Here is a 10,562-nt window from a genome sequence, read left to right as displayed (position 1 = left end):
ATATATATATATATATATATATATATATATATATATATATGGGTGTTGTTTGTGTAGCCTATAGATGCGAACCTGCTGAAGTTGCTCATACCTGTAGCTGTGTGTCATGCATTAGGCCATGTGACCAGCAATGTCTCATTTGCTGCAGTTGCTGTTTCTTTCACACATACCGTTAAAGGTGCTTTAGTGTTTATGATAAATAACAAAGTAATGGAAGGAGGTTGTATTGTATAATTGTATTAACGGTGTTAAATTAAACTTGTGTTTTTAGCTCTTGAGCCATTCTTTAATGCTGCTGCTTCACAATTCATACTTGGACAATCAATTCCTATCACTCTTTGGCTCTCACTTGCTCCCGTTGTTATTGGTAACTTCTTATCTCTTTCTTTATTCATTCAAATTCATGTATATGATTATCTAATTCTATCTACTTGTTTTTATTCCAACTACAATATTTTGTGTTAAAACTGATTGATATTAGTTACTTGGGTAATTCCTTTCCTTTAAGGAGTTACTTATCTAAACCATTCTGGTTTAATTCTTTATGTATAAATACTGTTTTTATGTTAATTATATTTTTGTAAGAGATTTTTCATTTCATTTTTCTATTGGAGTTGGTTATTTATAAGTAATTATAAGTTGGTTAGTATTGAAGACAAGTTAGTTATAATTTGTTAGTTTTGTTATGATCACTGTATAGTGTATCATATATTCACTGTAATCAATTTTTCTCATTGAATCAATTTCAAATAATTCAATTTTTCTCTCAATTATTTCTCTTTTTGTTCGACCTTACCATACTTATCGAATGCATTGAACTTTTTCTATAGTCGGAGTAGTATTTTCTCTGTATAAACTCTAAACTCGAGCTTAAACTCTGAACATAAAGAAATTTTGTAATATGCAGAGGAATTTAAATAGAGTGAAATTTGTGGTAATTTTGTATGTGATATTACTGTACAGGTGTGTCATTGGCGTCGTTGACTGAGCTCTCATTCAATTGGCTCGGCTTCATAAGTGCTATGATTTCAAACATTTCATTTACATACAGGAGTATCTATTCAAAGAAAGCCATGGTTAATTATCTTCAATCACTTCATTCATCTCATGTCCTACTAATATACTTACTATTGTTGATTATTTCATATCAGTATTTTATTATTTAGTAACACTTTGTGCAGACTGATATGGATAGTACCAATATCTATGCCTACATTTCCATCATTGCTCTAATTGTCTGCTTACCACCGGCCATAATTGTGAGTTAGTTAATTAACCTTTCTGATTTCCCTTGGATAAATACTTAAATTTGTACTGATGTGGATTTTAATAATAAAATATGTTGCTAGCATGCTCAAATAAATTCTTTCATGATTTGATATCCCATATAGTTGGAAGGGCCTAAACTGTTGAAGCATGGTTTCAATGATGCAATTGCTCAAGTAGGTTTGGTCAAGTTTGTATCAGATCTCTTCTGGGTTGGTATGTTTTACCACCTCTACAACCAGGTAATTAAATCCTCCTTTACCATCTAATAATAATTTAAATTTTGGATACTATATAGAATTAAAAATATTATTAGTCAATTCAAGTATTTAATGAGAATACATTAGTGTCTTAGGCCTCTGTTAACATTTGCTTGTAGTACTAAACAAGATTTACTATTTTCAGAACCTTAAAATATAAAAAATGGCTTTGACTGATAATTGATAAATAAATTGTTTCAAGTCATTTACTAAATTTTACTTTGGTTGAAAGAGAAACACAAATTTATTTTTGTGAAGTGGCAGTGATATATAGCTATATTTTTCATCACTAGGTGGCCACCAACACATTGGAGAGAGTGGCTCCTCTTACTCATGCAGTTGGCAATGTACTGAAACGTGTATTTGTCATTGGATTTTCAATTATAATCTTCGGTAAATATCATTTTCTTCCATTAATTATGTTTGCATTTTAAATGCCCTTCAAGAAAAGTTATATTCCTGACATTTTGATTGGCTAATTGCTTCATACACAGGTAACAAGATTTCCACCCAAACTGGTATTGGAACTGCCATTGCAATTGCTGGAGTGGCACTCTACTCCTTCATCAAAGCTAAGTTGGAGGAAGAGAAGCGAGTGAGTCTTGTTTTTATTTCGTCTTTTATTAGGTTTTTATATTGGACTTAACACATACTTACAAAACTAGCTTCTAAGGTAAAAAATGTCTCTCTTCATAAATTCATTTTAGACTTTATCTTTAATCTATGTAGGATTAGGTTTTTCTCATCACACCCCCTCACGCATTGAGCTTGGTGTGGGGATATAAATGATAGACGGTCCAAATCGATAGGATTTCATATTAGATTTCTATTACTTATCATTACAATTGCATAGCAAAATAAGCAAATACAAGTTTGACATTATTACCTTTTATTGACAGCAAGCAAAAGCAGCATAAGGTGTCAACTTGGAGGATGTCTTGCACTGTAAATCATCACAAATTTCCTTCAAAATAATTTGACTTGTTCAGTATTTGTACTATCCTTGTGATAGCGTCCATTTCATTTTCCTTCTTTATTTTTGTCAAATATTTCCCTTTTCCCCCCCTTGTTCATTCAGAAAACAAGGACTTGCTGATTTGCAGTCTTTTGATGACTGAGAAATGATGTATCCATGATTGTCATAAAGAGCCCTTAAAACTATAATTATCAAAGTTGTAAAATTGGTCAATAATCAACGGCTAGCTATGTTTATTCAACACGTACATGCTTTTAGTTTAGACAATCTAAAAGAAAAAGTTCTTATGTAGTTTACCCCTATAGATTCTCAAAATTTAATTATCAATTGCTTTAGACTCACATTCATTATCAAATTCAAAATATGCACACGACAACGCACATGAATGTAGACTCTTTCTATTCAGAACTTAGTTATTCCAAGACATAAGCCTCTTTTTTGTTGTTGAGTCTAAACACCTCTTATGCAACTTCAACTTGTGTATATCTAATAATTCGAATGAAATACATATGCGTGTGGTGAGGTAGACTCTTCAACAGTGTTAAAATGATTCTTATTCAACTATTTCTATCAATCTTTATTAATTAGTCTCATGAATCCAACTCCAACATCAAACGGAACACAATAGCAACTTCTTGATTCGGAACAAGAATAAGACTATATAGGCCATCAAAGTATGCAAATTAGACCTTAATAAGTTCCCCATCCACATCATTGAGTATATGTGGTTGCTTCATATTGAAGCTAGTGTTGACTGTTGAGAATTGCTATTGCATTGGACACCTTAATAAAGTTCCCCATCCACATCATCGAGTTTTGGTCAGTCAAATAGTACTTTCTTAGTCCTTCAAATCCAACAATAGGAGTTCTCTTCGTAATTAAAGGGATCATTACTGACCCATAACCACGGGTTTGTCACAAACCTTACTTTCCTACCACTTCCCAACTTCCATCTTATGTCTCTAGATGTTGCACCACACGAATTTGGGATTGTAGCCCAATTGAGCCCTTGCAAACTCTCTTTACATAAATATCTAACTAACTTTGAAGGCACACACAATACTAACACATTTTGATTGATATCAATTTTCCAACCCTACTTCCTTATACAAGACTAACATACACAATATTTTTAACTTTAGGCGACACCAAAACTAGTCAAAATAAATGATATAAGAGTGAGAAAATAAACATTATCCTTAAGTCAAAATAAATAAATATTATTTTATCATATATTTGATGAATATATGAAAATATTATATTATCATATCATGTATTTGACACACAAATCATTATGACATGATATAATATATATCATATTTAAATAAAAATAATAATACCATTATGAAATAATTATATATTTTATTTTTCTTCAATTTAATGTAAAATATTATTAAACATTATAAGTTAAAAAAATAGTAAAAATAAAATAAATAATAAAATAATTTATATTTAAAAATTCCATTGACATTAAACAAAAGATTTATTTTATTTAAAAAAAAATCAAAAGTAACTAAATAATTATATTATATTTGTTGGATAAACTAAATCAATATACAATATATTATACGTAAATAGAAAAAATATCCGTTAAAAAAAGTTGTATTTATGTTAAATATTTAAATTAATATTCATATTTTTATAATTTTGAATAATAATTTATTATTATTTTGTATAAAATGACAAAACTACACTTGTAATAAAATCACATGTATTTTTTAAAATTAATTATTATTATTTTTTTAAATTTTAATATCAAATTTTATTGTTTTTTTAATTTATATTTTGTTAGTTTTCAATTTTGTATATTATGAAATATATTTTATAGAGGAAACATAGTAAATTGTTGTTTGACTTAATTGTACTTTTGGTTCCCCTATTTTAGTTGAATTACGAAAATAGTCTTCTCATTTTATTTGTCTTCTGTTTTGGTTCTCCAAATAGAATCTTAGTCAAAAAATTGATAAAATGTCATTTTTTAATGATGTGCCAAAAAAGGATGACACAAGAGATTCTATGTGGATTAATTACATTTTATTATTATTTCAAATTTGTGAAACACATTTTCTATTTTATTACATCATTTAATTACAAAAAAAAAAAACACATTCCTATTCTAATCCCTAATTTCATTTCATCCCTTTCGAATGCAACTTTATCAGAAGCATACACGAGTCAAATGCAAGTCCAACCAACCCTAATCCATTCTATCATTTTCTTCTTTGCTTCACGATTCATGGTCCCCCAAAACTTGATGAAATTAGAGATTAGAATAAAAATGTGCTTTTGTTTTTTATGTTTTTTGTAATTAAATGATGTAATAAAATAGAAAACATGTTTTTAAAAATTAAAAATGTACTTTATAAATTTGAAATGATAATAAAAATGTAATTAATCCACATGTAGTCTTCCACATCATTTTTTTTGACACGTCATTAAAAAATGACATTTCATCAAATTTTGGACCAAAATTCTGTATGCGAGACCAAAATTAGGGACAAATAAGATAGATGAATTATTTTTATGATTCAACTAAAATAGAAAGACCAAAAATACAATTAAACTTTGTTGTTTTATTATATCCCGCACATTTTAGATTGCTAAATTGAAATATGTCTCATATTATATCTATCAGTGGAACTTTTAATATCTTATCATATGATCTCATATTATTAAAAGGTTAATTATAATAGACCTCAAAAATATGTATATATATATAAAAAAAACTTATAAAACTCCATTCACCCATCTATTGTATTTTAATAGGTATCTTTTAATAGTAGTGTTTTTTATTTTATTTTACAATTTATTTTAAATAGAACTCAATTTCACTAGTATATTAATTTGATCGTTTATTTAAAGACAAATTAGATGTCTTGACTAAAAAAAAGTAAGATAGCTTATTTATACACGTTAATGTGCAATACGTTTTTTGGTAGATTGATAAGTTAAACAAGACTATTAAAAATGTCATCATATTTAAAATAAAATAAAAAATAAATGACAAGTAAAAAGTCAAGTTAAGACTTTAATATTTTGTAACTTGCCAATTTGTATGTAAAGTTTTGTCGAATCTAATCTATTGACATCTCTATACTCATATTTTTTAGGATAAATATCTAAATGTATTTAGAAGATTTTTTTTTATATTTATATTCAAAATTATGTAGGATTTATAATAATATATTTAAATATAATTTATATTTTGTTTAGAATATAATTAGGATTTGTTTCTTAATTTAGAGATATGATATGTTTTTTATATTATAATTTAGCTATATATATATATATAGAGTGATTAATAAAAAATTATAATAGGAGATTGAACCCAAAAAACAAAAAAAGAGATCATCATAAAAAAAAAATAGATATTTGTGTAATCAATGAGGATAGATAACTACAACTAATATCACATCTTTATGTATTACATGAAATATGCTCACATGTTTCATGAAGATGTAGGGTTAAAAAAAATATACATACTTTTGGGTTACATGAAATATACTAAGGAGAAAAAAAAAAATAATAATGACGACGAGAGACATCAAGATATTCAATAAAATAGGAGAATGAAGACATAAAGATAAAAAAAAAACTGAAGATGCCACCGGAAAAATATTTAGTCAAAAAGAGAGTGTTGGGAAGAATAAGTGCTTAAACTATTTTTAAAAGATTTTATTTATATTTAAAATTATTTAAGATTTAAAATAAGATATCATTAAACTATATAATTTATATTTATGTTTAGAATATGGTTAGGATTTATTCTTTAATTTAAAGATATGATCTATTTTTATATTATAATTTAACTTTATATAGAGAGTAATGCATAATATTTTAACACAAAAATATGATATTTAACACACAAAAATGAGACTTCTTCAAACAAAATACATTATAATTCTGCATTACACATGCAACATTGACTAAAAAATGTTAGTTGGTTTATTTAAACACATTAATATGTAATAAGTTTTTGAACAAACTAATAAGTCGGACAAATTTTTTAGAAATGTTATCATATCTTTAAAGCGTAATTGTAATTTTAGTTTTCTTATATCAATTTATAAAATCAACGCTCTATTTTAAAATTTGAGAATTTTGACATCTAATTATGATCTTTTAACTAAAAAAGGACAACATGCCATACTTTAAATATAATGACATATGATATGATAATATAGAATAATTAATACTAATTAAATTACAATAAAATTTTCTAAAAATTTAAATTTCAACTAAAAGTTTTTCTTTTTTGTAATTTAATTAACGATATATCAATAATTAATACATCTAAATAATTATATATTATAAAATTATATGTCATATTATTTAAAATATGTCAAATCATTATTTTTTTAGTTTAAATTTAAAAAAAAAATCAAAATTGGTGACTTTTAAAATAAAGAATTGAGTATGTTAATTAGTGTATGTCTCGTTTCACTTTTGAATAAATCAAAAATATATTTTAAATGCGTGCAATTCATTTTAGCATACTTAAATGTGTTAAAAGTAAAATTTATTTTGCTTTCAAATTTGATTATATTGTAAAAGTACAATTTTAAACCTTTTTTTGATGCAAACAATTTACTCTATTTTACAAATATTTTATTTAATTAAGTTTTAATATATTTAATTATAATTCGTATTACATCTAACTCAATTTTAGTTAAAATTAATTTATTAAAAATTAATTTTTGTTAGTTAACAATCACACTCAAACGTCCATAAAAAAAATTCACAGAGAAACAACGGAATTGTAGTTGCAGCCAACAACCGGGCCCCACAAACACACAAACGCGAAACATCCCAAGATCCAAAATCAATGAAAATTAACCAAACAAAGCGTCCAAAATTTATAAAACCAATCCGAAGCATAGTCAGCTATTCAGTCCTTTCCAATCATTTTCGTTAAACCAAAAAAATATCCACACACTATCCAAATTCCACCAATACCCATTTATATTTATAATAAGAAGGAAAAAAAAAAACTAATAATAAAAGCAAAAAATAGAAATCCCAGACAAGAACCTCCGAAAAATGTTCCTCGAAATGAAAATAGTGTGGAGGAAGAGACATACACATGCAGTCACAGAAAACATCATCTTACTTTGTCTTAACCAAAAACATTTTTAAATTTAAACATAAGATAACGCCAACACATTTATTTAAGATACAAACCCGAACAAAAAGAAGGGCATGTTTTGTGGAAATTATTAGAAAGGTCATGTTTGAGGAACAACATATACACTATCTCACTCACACCGTTCGTTCATAAAAAAAGAACAAATAAAAGATAAAAGAAAAACAAATCTGATTAAAATTCGAGAAGATAAACATAATAAATTTAAAAAAGGAAATTACAATATGAAAGGTTGTGGTGAAATTATAGTAGTAGTAGGAGTCAATAGCAACTGTTGTTGGTTTATTATTTTGGTTTATCGATTATTAATATTCCAACTATTCTTTTCTTCGTTTCCTTTATTCTTCTTCGTTGATCTTTCTTTTCAATTCCTCATTGCACGCTTTCTTTTTCTTCGTTTTTATTGTTGCTATTATTCATCTATTTATTTCGATTTCGATATCAATATCAATCCTTGTTTTGCCTTTTCCGTTGCTTGAGTATCACGGAATTTTGATTTAAGAGAGAGAAAGCATAAAGATACGAAATCGATTCTTTTTTGCCAAACCCTAGTTTCTGTTTTTTTTCTTCTTTTAAGGGTTCTTGCGATTTCTAGGTAATTGTGAAACAGAAACAGCGAATTCGCGATTGTTGATTGGTTTTCGTCGATGGAGGGCGAAGCCGGTTCAGAGGGAGACAGTGATCGGAAAAGGGGTGGCGCTGATGATAACAGCGACGAAAACAACAACAATAATAACGATGTAAGCAATAGCAAGATTGCGATTTCGAACGAAGGGCAGAGCAAACCCAAACGCCAGATGAAGACGCCGTTTCAACTGGAAACCCTTGAGAAAGCTTATGCCTGTTTGTTCCTTATACTAATACACCCCTTTTTTTTTTTTTTTCAATTTCACAATTGTCAATTTTATTTTGTTTTTGTGTGATTCAATTTTTTAATCTTCGTGAACTTTAAGATTATCAATTTGGTTTTGATTAATTTTGTGATGTTTTTGGTTTGATTAGTGGACAATTACCCTTCGGAGCCGGTGAGGGTAGAGTTGTCTGAGAAATTAGGATTGACGGATCGGCAGCTGCAGATGTGGTTCTGCCATAGGAGGTTGAAGGATAAGAAGGAGTCTGCCCCCAAAAAGCCGACACGGAAGCCAGTGCCCGAGCCTTTGCCGGATTCCCCGGTGGATGACCTTAGGTTGGGCTCTGAGCATGGTAATGAGTATGGATCAGATTCGGGTTCAGGTTCAAGTCCGTATACCCATATGGAGCCCCGGAATGCAATGCCCCAGAGTGTTGGTTATTATGAGTCGCCCGAGGTTGAAATGGAGCTTAGAGCAATCGCTTGTGTGGAGGATCAGTTAGGTGAACCATTGAGGGAAGATGGACCAATTCTAGGAATAGAGTTTGATACATTGCCACCAGATGCATTTGGGGCACCTATAGGTATATGATAAACTTGTGCTCCTATATTCGTTGACTGAAAGTTACTGAATGCTGCAGTTTCGTTTACATAATTGGTTGCTTGAATAATACTAACAACACACTCTTTAACTTACATTTTGTTGCTTGAATAATACTAGCAACACACTCTTTAACTTACATTTTGTAACACACTCTATTTGATTGGTTAAAATTTACATGCGGGTCCCATATAAATTTTGTGGACCCTGCGTGTATTTTAACCGATCAAATAGAGTGGGTTGGAAGATGTCTGTTGCTAACACTCCTTGGGTGTTAATATTTCTTAACCCTTAAGTTAACTTGAGATATCTGAATTTGTTTCTTATCTTCCTCGCATTTTAAGACCGGTCTGATATTAGAAGATGTTTTATATTATTATTTCTTGTTTTCACTTTCAACTACGAAAATTCCATCTAGTTTTTAATTTGTTCTATGTTTGTAAATATTGAAAGCATATTTTTTTTTTTAACTATTTCATGTATAAATCTTTGAAAAATAGAAAATATTTTTTTTCTTCAAACAAAACATGAAATAATTTCCATTCGTTCCCTGTTTTCACTTCACTGTTTCCTGGTATAAATCCTTGAGAACGAAACAGTTATTTTTACCAATCAGAAAACCAATTTTATTTGATTTACCATTTTACTTTGTTATCTATTTTTGAAGGTTTATACAAGAAATGGTGAAAATAATATCGAACAGGCCCTTATTGACTGTAGTGGCTCTATTTCTGTTATAAATATGCTTTCTATTTCACGTGGAGAAATGTTTGAATTTGACTCTTCCACATCTAAGATTGCTTCTTTGTGATTAAAAGAAGTTGCTTGAAACAACAAATATAATGTTTAAGTTTTTTGTGATCAGTGCATACAACACCATGTTTGGCTACTAACACTTTTGGTATATGTCTTTTGACTCAGCAGTTACAGAACACCAGAAGCGGCCTGGTCTTTCCTATGACAGTAAAACATATGGAAGACATGATATCAGAACAAACAAGGTGGGTTTTCTCTATTCTATAACAGTATAGTATATTTTGTTCAAGGAAATGAACCTTGTCTGAACTTGGAGGTAGCTATGATGATTGTGTATCTTCTTAAAATGCTTGTTTTTCATGCCAGTTTATAGCTGTCTATTCCTTTAGTTCTTTTCTGTTTGGGCTTTTATCTTTTTCTGAATGGCCAACTGGTAGTACCAGCATGAAACAAGGATACAGGGACTTCTATATTAATTTTGATAAATGTGCATTTTTGTTTCTTAAACATATTTATTTATATGCTACTTTTGTACAAGGATAATGGAAGAAAGGAAAAAGAGTGCTTAGGGTTGGAGTTAGCCTGAACTTTTGTTTGTAGTTTCATGTTTAGATTTGGTGTTTTCTTGGTAAGTTTGGATGTCTTTATGATGTTTATTTTTGGTAGTATCTTTTGTCTTGAACTGTGGATTATCTTGTCAAATGCTCTTC

At 28.5% G+C, this 10,562-nt stretch overlaps 2 protein-coding genes across 2 annotated transcripts in view; both read left to right on the top strand.

Annotated features, from left to right (window-relative positions):
- Window positions 1-2,743, top strand: part of LOC101491269 (triose phosphate/phosphate translocator, chloroplastic) — a 4,361-nt gene extending 1,618 nt beyond the window's left edge. The window contains exons 5-12 of the mRNA XM_004505039.4: window positions 58-178; window positions 272-367; window positions 964-1,076; window positions 1,182-1,259; window positions 1,392-1,508; window positions 1,820-1,919; window positions 2,021-2,121; window positions 2,426-2,743. Coding sequence (XP_004505096.1) covers window positions 58-178; window positions 272-367; window positions 964-1,076; window positions 1,182-1,259; window positions 1,392-1,508; window positions 1,820-1,919; window positions 2,021-2,121; window positions 2,426-2,443 — 744 coding nt within the window. The 3' untranslated portion in view covers window positions 2,444-2,743. The remainder of the gene's footprint in view (window positions 1-57; window positions 179-271; window positions 368-963; window positions 1,077-1,181; window positions 1,260-1,391; window positions 1,509-1,819; window positions 1,920-2,020; window positions 2,122-2,425) is intronic.
- Window positions 2,744-7,502: 4,759 nt separating this feature from the next.
- The window catches only part of LOC101490953 (homeobox-DDT domain protein RLT1-like), an 11,290-nt gene continuing 8,230 nt past the window's right edge, over window positions 7,503-10,562 (top strand). The window contains 3 exon segments of the mRNA XM_012717113.3: window positions 7,503-8,488; window positions 8,648-9,079; window positions 10,018-10,097. Coding sequence (XP_012572567.1) covers window positions 8,293-8,488; window positions 8,648-9,079; window positions 10,018-10,097 — 708 coding nt within the window. The 5' untranslated portion in view covers window positions 7,503-8,292.

This window comes from Cicer arietinum, chromosome 6 (assembly GCF_000331145.2).
Source record: "Cicer arietinum cultivar CDC Frontier isolate Library 1 chromosome 6, Cicar.CDCFrontier_v2.0, whole genome shotgun sequence".
NCBI classification, from domain to species: Eukaryota; Viridiplantae; Streptophyta; class Magnoliopsida; order Fabales; family Fabaceae; genus Cicer; species Cicer arietinum.
The sequence above is the reverse complement of the archived record's forward strand: the minus strand, read 5'-3'. Positions and strand labels throughout refer to the sequence as shown.